The sequence below is a fragment of the Abramis brama genome (genome assembly GCF_963993115.1).
Source record: "Abramis brama genome assembly, chromosome: 9".
NCBI lineage: Eukaryota > Metazoa > Chordata > Actinopteri > Cypriniformes > Leuciscidae > Abramis > Abramis brama.
Genome location: NC_139971.1, coordinates 23,858,198 through 23,873,279, shown reverse-complemented (window position 1 = coordinate 23,873,279; position 15,082 = coordinate 23,858,198). Strand labels below are relative to the sequence as shown.

Genomic DNA, 15,082 nt, shown 5'->3' with positions numbered 1-15,082 from the left:
TCCATCCATCCCATAGATCTATCTATCTATCTATCTATCTATCTATCTATCTATCTATCTATCTATCTATCTATCTATCTATCTATCTATCTATCTATCTATCTATCTATCTATCTATCTATCTATCTATCTATCCAACCATCCATCCATCCATAAATCCATCCATCCATCCATCCATCCATCCATCCATCCATCCATCCATCCATCCATCCATCCATCCATCCATCCATCCATCCATCCCGTAGATCTATCTATCTATCTATCTATCTATCTATCTATCTATCTATCTATCTATCTATCTATCTATCTATCTATCTATCTATCTATCTATCTATCTATCTATCTATCCAACCATCCATCCATAAATCCATCCATCCATTCATCCATCCATCCATCCATCCATCCATCCATCCATCCATCCATCCATCCATCCATCCATCCATCCATCCATCTATCCATCCATCCCGTAGATCTATCTATCTATCTATCTATCTATCTATCTATCTATCTATCTATCTATCTATCTATCTATCTATCTATCTATCTATCTATCTATCTATCTATCTATCCAACCATCCATCCATAAATCCATCCATCCATTCATCCATCCATCCATCCATCCATCCATCCATCCATCCATCCATCCATCCATCCATCCCGTAGATCTATCTATCTATCTATCTATCTATCTATCTATCTATCTATCTATCTATCTATCTATCTATCTATCTATCTATCTATCTATCTATCTATCTATCTATCTATCTATCTATCTATCTATCTATCTATCTATCTATCCAACCATCCATCCATAAATCCATCCATCCATTCATCCATCCATCCATCCATCCATCCATCCATCCATCTATCTCTCTCTAGTTTTATATATATACAGAGGTAAGAGGATGTACACATGCACATGCGTGTCTCTGATTCATTTGGCTGCAGTGAGGTGTTTTCCCTCCTGTTCAGTCCATACATCGACCTGCAGGGGAACACCTGAATGATGTAATGTGTGCAGTTGCTTGTCATTTCACAGATGGTCTCTGTCATGAGTTTCTTGTACTGCATTCATAGCAGGGGCCGCCCCAGCGGAGCCACACAGGGTTAAGTGTTGGGCTCAAGGGCACTGTGGTGATACGGTAGGACTGTGATCTATGCATCTCTCTTGTTTCCAGGCAGCACTGTGTGGGACCGCAGAGCTTTATAGCTCCATGGCTTTGCCACTATGTTACCATGCAATTAAGTGAGCTCCTACGCTACAATCTAGATCAATTGCCATCTCTGTAGCTGTCATATGTGACCCTAGATCACAAAACCAGTCATAAGTAGCACGGGTATAATAGCCAACAATACATTGTATGGGTCAAAGTTATCGATTTTTCTTTTATGCCAAAAATCATTAGGATATTAAGTAAAGATCATGTTCCATGAAGATATTTAGTAAATGTCACTATTGTATTCTGCCATACACTGTTCGCTATAGCGACAAAACAAGCAGTTTCAGTGAAAAAATAATGTATAGTCATTGTTGTTTCATTCTGGACTCTGAAATATAGTATAAAGTCAGAATTTATTATTGCCTGACTTCATATTATCCCATTGCACTGAATCAAGCTATATTTCACCATTTATTCACCACCGTCCCCTCAATACATCATAGATTTATGGGCATGAAGCACTATGGATACTTTATTAAATGGAAACTCAGGTCTGTATTCAAAGCCAGTGAGATCATCAGAGGTGCATCTGTGAGATATGTCATATCAAATGATGGGAACAGACAGATGAGGAACCTCCCGGTGAGCACAGTGCAGTCTTACATGCAGATTGGAGAGCAAATATGAGAGAAATTAAACTTCCTGCGTCATAGCTGAGCTTCGTCATAAACGCATTACAAATTCAAGCCACTGGATCTGAGACAGAAGTAGAGCTGAGGAGTTTTTCAGAGCCACAGATTCACACAGGGTTTAAATCATATCTCTGGAACAATATTTATTCATCCTCTCACTACTGAGCCTGTTATTCCAGAAAATATGATTAGCTTTCTTCACGACTGACCCACTGGAAAATGGATTGCTAATGTCCTGCTTAAAAGTACCAGCATGACCCATATACAACTGAGCCAGAATGTTATTCAATGACTGCAGTGTACAAGTTTACACGCAGTATAGTTTGAAGACTATTGTATTTTTATACCCTAAAAGTGTCATAGATTGAGTTTCCTGTCTCAGGGAGATCAGGCTACCACACACACACAGAGAGAGAGAGAGAGAGAGAGAGAGAGAGAGAGAGAGAGAGAGAGAGAGAGAGAGAGAGAGAGAGAGAGAGAGAGAGAGAGAGAGAGAGAGAGAGAGAGAGAGAGAGAGAGAGAGAGAGAGAGAGAGAGAGCTCTTAACTAAATAAGATAAAAGCTGCAATGACTGTAATCTTGACTGTGTAATGAAATACTGGAGTGAGAACAGCAGTTTAGAGGCATATGATCAGTATCGTGAGATGTAATTTACACAGTCACCATCTGTTGCTCTGATCGCCACTGAAACGCTTCAGTCATTCTGCACAATAAATGAGTCTAATACAGTATGACAAGCTGAACGGGGCACTGAATACATGTTTATTTATATGTAATGTTATATATAAGGCAGACCGGGCTAGTTGTCACATAGGGAAGCTATCACAAGCTTTCATAATTTTGAGATTTTCAGTCAAAAGTCCAGTTGCATAAATGCTTGGTTTATAGCTGTGGTTTTGTTTGTTGTTGTTTTGTTTCAAACATGTGAAGTAGGGTTATTTTTGGTAAACTAAAATTACAATATGATCATATCATTGCATACAGTAATACAAGAGTCATAATGATGGTGTGTTTTAACACAAATGTTTAACTTTTTTTTAGGTCAGGGTAAGCTGTCATTTGTAATTTGAATCAATTGTGACTGCTTCTAAAAAAAAAAACCTACACTATATTGATAACTAAATATTCTCTTTATATAAAACTTCACAGACAAACAGTCACAATTTTAACCGATTTAGTGACAAAAACAATACAGGTTTGGGTTTGCTGCAGTTTAGTCAAGTCACCTATACAGTATTAGCGCTTTATACAATACAGAGTGCTTCAGCTTAAGTCAGTTCAGTACTGTATACAGTGTTGATATTATATAGCCTACCTAAATATAAATGTGAAATATAAACCCTCTTAGATAAACAAAAAATATGCAAAGTAGAGAGAGAGAGAGAGAGAGAGAGAGAGAGAGAGAGAGAGAGAGAGAGAAAAGTCTCTGGGCGGAGTTTATTGTGAGTGTGTTGCTGTGTGTTAGTAACAGGTGTTCAGCAGCTGCTGTTCACACACACAGACAGAGACGTTTCAACGGTCCTCTGATCGATTCGGAGCTGATATCATCTTTCCATACTACGGCCGATGATCACTAATAACCGGAATAACCACTGAAAGATTGGTGAGTGAAACTACGTGTCTTTCAGTGATGATCAGTTACTTTGGCGACGCGGCGTCATCGATGAGCCTGTAACTGTCGAACTCTTGATGTTGTGTGTCAGTCACCATCAGGTGTTTTATTGTCAAAGAAAATGAATGACAGTGTCACTGAATAGAGCAGTTACAGTGTTCAGACGCTTCTGGAAATGCAGAGAAAACAAATGTGTATGTCTCTGTGTGTGTTCAGTTTAGTTTGTTATATAGCGTTTTTGGAGCTATGCCTGGTACAGTTAGTACTGTGACTTTTCAACTAACTTACCCTGCTGTACAATATGAATATGGTGATTATTCAGTACTACACATGGTAGCAGCTACTGACTCAGTAGTAGGCTACCATGTGTAGGCTATATCCAAATACAGTTTTACTATTTGATAACACCCTACTATAGTTTTTATATTTTTAAAGAATAGAAAACGTAACTGTTTGAGCAGACAAAATGGGATAAATCAATCCATGTTTGTGTTGTTTTAATTCAGAATGGTTTGGCGCCAGAGGTTTGACATACGGCTGGTAAGAGGATTGTCTGTATCTGGCCGAACAGGTCATTTCCTTCTTTATATAGATATAACGTTAGTTAAGCGCTGGTGAGTGAGAGAGATCAGGTCAAAGTGTTAAAGGGATTTCTTTCTTATTTTTTTTATTAGTGCCATTTGCTAAGTCAAGCATGACTACTGCTCATATTGAGGGTTAGTGATTTGAATACACTCCTAACCCTCAGTAGGCTATCATGTAACTGTAACTGAATCCGCATCACCACTGGCATGAATAACATCTCAAATCTTGCGACTTGCTGGGCCAGTAAGTAACCACCTAGCAACAACTAAAAAAAAAACAACAACAAACAAACAAACAAACAAAAACTAGCAGCTAACTAGCAATTCCTTAGAACCATCTAGAACAGTAAGGTACTAAAAAACACCCTGGCAAGTTCACCACATAGAAAAGTTATGACAACATATGTTTTTACATTGCTCATCAAATAAGTTAGGCAATTTTCTACTTTTTTTGTAATAAGTTATACAATATTCAACTAATTTAAGTCAGTTTAATGTAATTTAAGTTGAAATGACTTAAACATCCAAGTTGATTGTACTTAAAAATATAAGGCAGCAACCTTTTTTTTTTGACAGTGTATAAACCCCAGCATAGCACAAGCAACACCAGAGTCATGGGTTTGATTCCGAAGAATACATGAGCTGATAAAATATATACCTTGAATGCAACGTGGACTGCTTTGGATGAAATTAACAAAACTACATTAGATAAATCATACAATAATATTAGAAAACTAAAACCTGGCAATGCTTAGTAGCCTTGTCTTGCCAATAAAGTCTTTTATTGAATTGAATTTGGAGGGAGAGACTTGCCCTGAGTGATTCAGGGCAAGAATGAACAATAGTCCTGCTGCCACTAACGGCGCTCATTATTTGTGTGCATTGTTTATTTATGTCTAAACAAAGCGTTGTGCCTCGGCGAGCATGAAGCGCAGCCTCTCTCTGCTGCGTTGTGTTTTACACCGTTGAGACGGCGCGTGAGAATGCTTTTACTCTGATTAATTAGACGCATAACTCAATCTCCTTCAGTCATTCCATATTAAAGACTTGTGGCCTCATGCACAGAAAACCAGTACCATTTCTATTACAATCCAGATGCCTTCAGACTCTTGTTAATATGTGTTTACTTGTGGAGATGGGACTGAGATCTGTTTCAGTCATTTGACTGTTGGCCTGAGGACTGTTTAAAGTTGTGATGTCAGCAATACATTTTACTGTGTAATTTCAGCTAAAGTTACTTAGCATGCTAGATAGGCGAGGAAAATGTTTTACTGCTGCGGTTTACTGTGCCATAATTGCATATTTATCGGTCAAAGCGCATGACAAAGATGTTGTAATATTTACATTACATTTCATTGTCAAATTAACACTTTCAAAAGGAATTTTTTTTACTTTGTGTCAGGGAGCTGTTTATGGTTTCAGTTTTTTTTAGTAGCCTCTAAATCTCACTATAATGAGGAAATTTATGTGGGACGGATATTCAGAAATGAGCACCGTAGCGCTGTGTATTCTGGGTCGCAGTTAAGATGGCATGATCTTCCATTAGCTAATGAGAAGACAGGAGCTGCTGATCTAAACATTGTTTAACCTCATGACAATCTGTAAGTCTTCGTGTTCAAGGCTGCTCCCATGAAGTTCAGATAACAAACTTGTTATCAGTGTTTCCTCTGTGTCGAGGGTTTTAGTTTATAATGCATAAATGCATATTACATTAAAATTATATTTAAAATATATATTTTATGAAGTTATATGATACGTACTGGTCAAAAGTATGGAAACATCACCATTTTTATTGTTTTTGAAAGAAGTCTCTTTACTCATCAAGCCTGCATTTAATTGATCAAAAATGCAGAAAAAACTGTAATATTGTGAAATATTATTACAATGTAAAATAATGGTTTTCTATTTGAATATACTTTACAATATAATTTATTTCTGTGATGCAAAGCTGAATTTTCATCAGCCATTACTCCAGTCTTCAGTGTCACATTATCCTTCAGAAATCATTCTAATATGTAAAATATACTAACAATATATAATATTAATATATAATATTTTGTTTGTATTATTAAAGGGTTAATAATACATATAATAATATATATTAGAAATTATTACTATTTATATTGATAAAAGAAAGTGACAGCAAAGATATTTATAATGTTACTAATGTTTTCTGAACTTTCCATTCATAATAGAAAAATGTATCATGGTTTGATTGGTTTCCACAAAAATATGAAGCAGCACAACTGTTTTCGACATTGATAATAATAAGAAATATTTCTTGGGCAGCAAATCAGCATATTTGAATGATTTCTGAAATCATGTGACACTAAAGACTGGAGTAATGATGCTGAAAATTCAGCTTTGACATCACAGAAATAAATGAACAAAACCCCCCCAAAAAACGGTAAGTTCAATTGTGATAATATTTCACAATATTACTGTATTAATATTGTATTTTTTCTAAATCTATTTTTATATAAAATAAAACTGACAAAGTAGAAAATATTCTTAGAATATTTGTAAAAATATTCATTTATTGAGTCATTTATTTATTCTTGCAGCCTGTAGTGCTTTTAAAGGGCTGCCGTTCACAGGCTATACTGTTTGATTTAATGGCTAGCTACATCAGTGAGGTATTCACAATCTGTCAATCAAACAACAGTGTTTTTATCATATTGCTTTATATACTTGATATATTAGATTTTTGTCAGCGTGTGACATCTTTGGCTTGTTCAGTGTTTTCTTAGTTTATGATTGTGTGACCCACCATGCAAAACTTAATTTCGTCTGTTATCTCATCTGCATTGTGGATATCTTAGTTACAACATCATATTTTACCTTTCAGGAAATTATGCCTTGTGTACATAAAAGTGAATGACTATGAATATTTTATCACTGACATTGTGTCATAATAATATGTGACGCAAAAAGTCTTTACAAATTTTACTTAATATAATTACTATATATATATATATATATATATATATATATATATATATATATATATATATTACTTAAAAACAAATATATGTATATTATTATAATTTTTTTGCATTAGCATCACAAAAGTTTGTTCTGTTAAAACGAGCCTTAAGATCTCATGCAGTATTGCTTATCAACTAGGCCTACATTTTTCATGTTTTATGGATATACATTTTTTTTATGGACATTTTTACTGTAAAACAAGACAAAAAAGTATTAAGGAATGACTTTTTTTGCTGTAAAACTGGGGAATAAATATCTGTTTATTATAATGAAGCTAATGTAACGCTTCCCTCCGCGGATACACATCCTGATGGGACACTTTCACTCAAGGACAGTCATCACCATGACAGCAGCCAGTCAGGGCGGGGCTTAAGCGCAGGTATTCTCATTAGAGCCGACCTCGACATCAAACTACTACAACACGAGCCAAAGACCTCAAGCATGTCTCTCGCTTCCCTGAAGTTTAAACCCTGAAGGCCACGACACGTGGTACGCTGACAACTAAGACATCCCAGCGGAACGAAGCACGCGGTTATGTCATGCTTCTGTGATCTCGTTATTCATGAAGTAAACAAATGACAACTTCAATGTACTTACTTCACTTAAAGGTGCATTGAAGAGTGTTAAATGAAAACTGTGTTTGTTCTAAATGCTGTTCTGACTCAAGAAATAAAACAGATTTAGTAATACAGCCTACCATAGTGTCTTTGCTTTTGCCGCTTTTTTTGCTAGAGTTTATCAGTATCTGTTTTGTCTCGATTTACTTGAGCAGTGAGCGTTCTGGATCACATCTCTTCTGTTTTTACTATAATCCGCCGCCTTAATATCTACTAACCGGTTTAGCTGCTTTGTGAGGGGGAAGCTGCTCTTCTCCTGATGTGTCTGTCTGGAGATCAGAGGCGGGTCAGGCATTATTCCCCACTGAATTCCCCTTTCAAATCCTCTATCGGACCGCCCAGTCTGGGACAAAGATGATAAACGATCCAGTCCATATCTCTGAGTCTAGCCATTGTGCAGTGTCTAAACAAGAAATGTAAATGAATAAGCAACAGTAAATTGGATGAATAACTTTGCAATGAGCTTTTCTTACTTGAAATGGTTAATTCTGGGTTCACTGTTTTGGGTTGGTAAGATATGTATCTCTTCCGCTCACCAAGGCTGCATGCAAAAATGCAAATGTAATGTATTCCTGTGATGCAGTCTTCAGTGTCACATGATCCTTCAGAAATCATTCTAATATTTTGCTTATCAAGAAAACATTTCTTATTAATATAAATAGTTGATTTGCTTGATATTTTGATAAATCAGCCTAAAACAGCCTTTATATGAAATAGAAATCTTTTGTAACAAATGTTTTTACTGTCACTTTGATCAATTTAATGCAATTGCTAAATAAAAGTCTAATTTTCTTTTAAAAAGTCTACATTTCTTTAAAAACCTCTTTTGAACATTATTGTACATTTGTAAACCCTGAGTTAACATGATTATTTGATTTTTCATTGATTAGAATTGTTCGGATGGTTGTGGTTTGCTATTGGTGGATCTCCTTTGATTGACAGGTTGTCCCGCCCTCGCACCAGTAAACACATCATCAGAAGAGATGATGTCGATGCAAGAGGGAGGGGAAGATATTTTGATGCAAGATTCCGAGGTCACATGAATTAAAAAAATAATAATGATGTGCACGGATAAATCATTTATAATAGACTGCATTGGTGATGTCATGGTGATTTCATGAGTGATCTGTGTGGTTATGTGGAGAAGATGTGAGTGTTCTGGCAGGGCAGGGGCCCATGGGAGGCCCTTAGAGATTGTAGTTTATTTGTGTCACGAGTGCTGTTTGTTAAAGGTTTTTGAAGGGTTCTTTGTTAACAAGCCTCATTCTGTCAGGAAACACAGTAGAGTTGACATGTGACTGGAGGAATTGTCAGTGTAATTATTATGATCGTTATTCTCTCGCCGTAGCTTGATATGTCACTCCATAGGATTCAATATAATTGGAGAACAGTGAGAAACATCTTCACGATCTCTCTCTTTGTCTCTTGCAGATTTTTTCTTTGTCTCCATCCGTCTGCTCCGGGCCGCTCCATGCAGGGGAGCGGCTGATCTATGGGCCGCTCTCCGGTGAGCCTGTCCAGACTGAAGCTGGGGAAGCTAAAGGTGGTGCGGCGGCAGCTGCTGCAGCGCTATGAGCACCAGCCGTTTGTCTCGTGTCTGGCCGGCCTGTACGGCTGCCAGTGGAGACGCTACCAGCGTGCCAAAGCCCAGCCGGGGGAATGCTGCTGTAGTCGGGTGAGAAAACATGCTTGAAGTCCCTTATATTGCTTTTAAACTCCTTCTTATGATGGTTTACATTCAGGTTTTGTTCCAAAACATACCCCCAGTTTCACAGACAAGGCTTAAAGGTGCATTGTGTAATATTTAGGAGGATCTGTTGACAGAAATGCAATATCATATACATAACTATGTTTTCAGTGGTGTATAAAGACCTTACTTAATGAACCGTAATGTTTTCATTACCTTAGAATGAGCCATTTCAATCTACATACACCGCGGGTCCCCTTACATTGAAATGCGCCGACATGTTTCTACAGTGGCCCTAAACGGACAAACGCGTTTCGTCACTATGTTGTTCTCCGTGCAAAGAAGCTAGCTAAAGTCAGCGAATAAAACACTGACACAATGATGAACAAGTAACAATAATATTCGCAATAACATATCGTTTTACTGAATAGTTAAGTAAACCTAATTTCTTAATTTACCTTTGTAAAGAAACCTCAATGCTGAACTGGCTAATCTCTGCTGTCTCAGACGACGACATCTTTTCCTGTCGGCCACCGTAACTTCTGTTGGTTGCAATTCGCAACTTCACCACTTGATGATGCTAAAAATTACACAGTACACCTAGTCTAGTCTAGTCCCAGACTAAAATGCATGTTTGAGCTGTCTTAACTGAAAGCACTGATATGTCAATATGTCAGTGCCATTGTTTTGTCTTAAGATGTACATCAGTAATTTTTTTTTTCTAAGGCACTTTTAATAAAAGCCACTTAAATGTCCTAATTGAACTAAGGCCTAATCCTGGCTTAATCTTAAGCCCTGTCTGTGAAACCGGGCCATTGTGTGCTTTCTACCTTGACAGCATGATTAGGCATCATAGGTTGCTCAAAGACGAACAACATAATCTGCTTTATAAGATTCATTATTTTGGTCAGATTATAAAATTATAATTCTAGCAATCTACTGTAGTGAGTTCAGTAAAAGGCAGACACAGGCAAAAATACAATATTTATTTTCAAATATTGTATTTTTATTATGTATATGTATTTTATGATTATTAGATTATCACACTGTTAGCCCATATCATTGATTGAGAGATGCTTAAACAGAGTATTTGGAGCACACGTGTGTTGTGAAACTGATGAAGATGTTTTCTTAATTTGCGGGTGTTTTTTTCTATTTGCATGCGTTTTTTTCAGTTGCAGCGTGTTGAGCTCTCTCGGCCACCATACATTTCAGTTATTTCTCATTAGAGCTATTATCATTAGCTAAAACTATTAAAAACATTTTTGGTAATTGAAATGAAGCTGAAATAAAGAATAAATATTAGATGAAAAACACTAAAATTACTAACTGGAAGTAAATAAAAACAAACTAAAGATGTTATACATTCAACTACATATACATTATGTAAAAATACATTAAACATAATAGTAATAATTCATATATAATACACTAAAATAACTGCTTCATAAATCACTTTTGAAAGGGCATAGAGTTTATAAACAATATTTTAAATTAAATATCAAGAATTTATTTTCATCTTAATTGCATATGAATGAAATATGTTTATTTAAAAAAAATCCTTTTATTGAAAGTAAAATGTCATGCATTCACTGTAGTTTTCTCATTTGTCACAGCACTCACTCATTTCATGTTTCATGTATTCATGTGTCCAAAATCACCACAGTGCAAATACATTTACGTTTTATATTTAGGAATTTTGGCAGTTGCTTTTATCTAAAGCAACTTGCGTTGCATTCTAAGCTTACATTTAATCGGTTCAAGCATTCCCTGGCAATCAAACCCATGACCTTGGCTCTCTATTCCTTTGCTACCTTAAAAGCGCTAAAACTTTCTTCAGTAAATGTAATGTTAAAGGGTTAGTTCATCCAAAAATGAACGTGAATCGATGTGTTTGTGTAAGAGAAATATAATTTTTTTTAAATATAACTCTGATTGTATTCGTCTGAAAGAAGAATGTCATATACACCTAGGATGACTTAAGAGTGAGTAAATCATGGGCTAATTTAAATTTTTGGGTGAATTAACCCTTTAATTTGATGTTGATATATTACCATTATATGCACAGACATTAAGATGAATAAACCCAGTGCATGCTGGTATTGAGTACACCACATATATCAAGTGTTTCCATTTTCTAACATATTGTTCTCTCTCAAGGGGCTTGTTTCGTGAAGATCTGTGAATAATTTCCCCTTAACCAGAATGTCTGCTGAAGCCACTCATGCTGCTCAATAGAAAGCACTTATCAGTGCACTTTTCCTGTATGTGCTGATTAGTTTTCTTGAACACAGCAAGTGCAGCTCTTGTTCAGCTGGTGGGCTGCTTTCTAAATCGAGGTGGTTTCAGTGCCGATAAGTTGCAGTATGACTCAGAAAGCATCATTCATTGAGTCATTTAAAACCAGCCTGATGACTCACTGTATTATTGCTGCACGCTGAGCCGGGCCGTCCTGTACAGCTCGAAAGCAACTATTTGAATTTCAAAGTCTGTGTTCGCCTCATGTGGTGCTTCAGTTTGATCCTCCTCTTGAGTTTTCACACTGTTGAGTAACTGTGGTGGGGTGTGGGTGTTATCACGGCTCATGATGGCTCTGTTTTGCAGTTGGAGTGTGGTAGTTTCGCTCTCCTCATCGTAACGTTTTTCCTGACCCTGATATTCCTGTACTTCTGGAGTGAGGCGCAGAATGACTACAATGACTTTGACTGGTGAGTGTCTCGGGATGGACAGACAGATGGACTGACACACAGTTAGACTGATGGGTCACTCGAAGAAAACCATGCCATTTCTGTGTCCATATGGCTTACTAATGAAATAATTAATAATTAATTAATTAATAAATAATTAATTTGTTGATTGATTTGATTTACATTATAGAAGACATAGAAACTCTTTAAAAAAAAGAAAGAAACACACTACACATTTTATTTAAAAAAAACTATTTTCATCAAAATATTAGGAATTTGCATGTCTATTCATTTCCATTATATTTGAATGTTTTATATATATATAGATAGATGGATAGATAGATATGCAATGCATTCAAGACATTTAATCAGTTCATGTACCCTGTAAATCCAGAGTTCTCGCGAGAGCACAAGTTGAATTTGCTCAGCGAGTTACTCTGGCGTTGAGTAATGATGCTCATTAAATATGCCCTTGTATCCGAGCTGCACCAATCACATCGGGTTATCTGATATAGGCGGGCCAGAGGCGAGCTAAACAGATGACGACAGCGCTGTGACGTCGAAGTCATTAGTAAACATTGCAAGATGCCTATGGATGAACACCAGTTATTTGAAACGGCTTTGGCCGCTTCAATGAACGAGTTAGACTTGGCTTTTTGCTGTTTTGCCGACCGGATATGGTAAGAGTCTAATCTACCAGTTAGCTCCGCTGGTAACTAAGCAATAACTTGTTGTGATTGGTCGTAGTGTTATCCAATTGCGTGCAGTGAGATTTTCAAATGCATGCTTGGTGCCGCCCCTCGAGCTGGACGATTTTCATTAGTCGATGCCAGACAAATTAATCTTTCAGATTTAGGTCTGGATTTCCAGGCTACAGTTCATGCAGTCACATACTAAAAGTTTTTTATTTTTCTTCTTCTCACTAACATTCAGATATTAAAATTGAATAAAATGGCCTCAATAACTTGCAGGGCTGCCAACTTTTGAGTTTAGCTTGGAGTGAGATTTGTATTTTTTTTGGCGAGGGGGGGTGGGTATGTAAAAACAAATATTGCATCACAGTAAGTGTAATTGTCAAAACATTTGGTAACTAAATAGAATTTTATGAAGTTTAGTGACAACATGTTACAATGTATACATTGTACAATGACTGGTATAGGATACAGTTTTTATTATTGCTTGACAAAAATTTCAAGATTTCAATTCCATTCTTGTGATTTGATTCCGATTTTGATTCAATATTGATTAATTTGGATACATGTTTATTTTAAATTTTATTTTAAAAAATAATCTCACCTAATGCTGTAAACATAGAGGGCCCAGTCTGCTGGTATTATTAAAAATAACATTAAATTAAATATAATGCAGTTTTTGTTATAATAACAATTATTTAATGACATAAGTAAAAATATAATAAATATATAATATAGTGGTCAGCAAAATCTCCTCTCTAGCTATTTTTTCTATTCAATTAACATGCTATGGTCGTTAAATGGCTTTCCTGAGGTAAATGTAACGTTATGTGACATAATTGTTCTCCTGCTGTTATATTGACCTCTTTCCGTGGTTGAAAAACACTAATTGGTCGATATTATGTATACTTTCGGTAAGTTGTACTGCATCTTTAAAAAAAAAAAGTAACAGGTGATCGGTTCACGTGCACTTGAACTGAGGCGCTCAGCGATCTGTCACGTCACATTTACAAGCGCCAAACGTATTTTTGTCTGAATTTCGTAATAAAATTGACGGAATCTAAGAGCTGAGAATTAGTTTAATATTAAAAGTACCTCTTTGCTCCACAATTTTTCTGTGCGTGAGAAAATGGATGTGTGGCGTGAGAGCATGTGAAAAGTGTCAATTGCGTGAGTCTCACGCTCAATGCGTGAGAGTTGGCAGCCCTGAACTTGTTAGGTCAGCTGATTACCTTAAAGTCCATAGATAACGCCATCGATTCATGTTGAACTCATTCTGTTAACACTTTCTCTGACAAGCAGATGCTATGAGACCCGTTTTCCTGTTTGTTCAAGTGGCGTTCAGCATAAAGCTTATTGCTAACAGTTCTTAATAATTTATTATGATTATACATATTCGGGTGATATAGTATAGTAAAAAAAAAAAAAAAAAATCCTGAAATTTTCAGATACAATTGGCACCAATCCCTGAGAATGATGCAAAGGGATGGATTAATTGATTGATTTATTTTGATATTCTCAAAAAAAAAAAAAAATCTGATCTTTATTCCTGCAGGTTTAACTTCGGGAACCTGGGATTCTGGTTCCCGTGGTCAGTGGTGTTGCTGGTGGTCGCTGCCGCCCTCTTCACTTACATCGCCCTCCTGCTGGTGAGAACACTGAACAACAACAACAAAGCGTTTCAACCTCCGCCTGTCCTCATAATTAATGTTGTGGTCTTGATGTTTGCAGGTCCTAGCGGTGTGCCTTCTCTCTGAAGGACAGAGGCTTTACCTCCACTGGAGCCACAAGGTGATCAAAGAAACAGTCTTTTCATCATTCACTCTTACTGTGAATGACACCCCATCGTGCACATTTGTATTCATTCCATATCTGCGTTACCAGAGAAACAGCTTCATATGATTCAGATTGCGTTGAACCTACAGTGAAATAATTTGATATGTTTTTTAAACATGGCATTTTTAAGTGCAATTTTGGGGGCTGCTGTAAATAATTGAAGTTTTATTTTATTCTCTCCTAACACAAATGTTGTTGTTGTAGTGTTTTTTTGTGTTTTGCTGTACTATAATGATTAAGGAAAAAACACTACATCTTATTTTAGGATTATTTATTTGCTATTTTAATATTTATTGATATTTTGTATCAACTATTATTTTTTTTATTTTAGTTTTAGTCATTTTAGTAATTATGCTGTAGTAATTTTTTACTATTATTTTTATTATTATTTCGCTTTAGTTTATATTTATTTGTTTTATTTTCAGCCATTCTTTAGTTCTTCAGCTTAAACTTTTATTTCATTATTTCATTTGCTATTAAGGCAACATTTCTTATTTTCATTTAAGCTTCATCTAATATTTATATTT

At 36.0% G+C, this 15,082-nt stretch overlaps 1 protein-coding gene across 4 annotated transcripts in view; it reads left to right on the top strand.

The window, feature by feature from the left end:
* The window catches only part of gdpd4a (glycerophosphodiester phosphodiesterase domain containing 4a), a 32,716-nt gene that overhangs the window by 1,316 nt on the left and 16,318 nt on the right, over positions 1-15,082 (top strand). For 2 of the 4 annotated variants that reach the window (XM_084124853.1, XM_084124851.1), the window contains exons 2-5: positions 9,085-9,328; positions 11,945-12,048; positions 14,275-14,368; positions 14,451-14,510. In XM_084124853.1, coding sequence (XP_083980979.1) covers positions 9,146-9,328; positions 11,945-12,048; positions 14,275-14,368; positions 14,451-14,510 — 441 coding nt within the window. In that variant the 5' untranslated portion in view covers positions 9,085-9,145. Of the gene's footprint in view, positions 1-3,294; positions 3,456-9,084; positions 9,329-11,944; positions 12,049-14,274; positions 14,369-14,450; positions 14,511-15,082 lie in introns of those variants that run through there. The other 2 variants (XM_084124850.1, XM_084124852.1) reach the window with 2 other exon arrangements.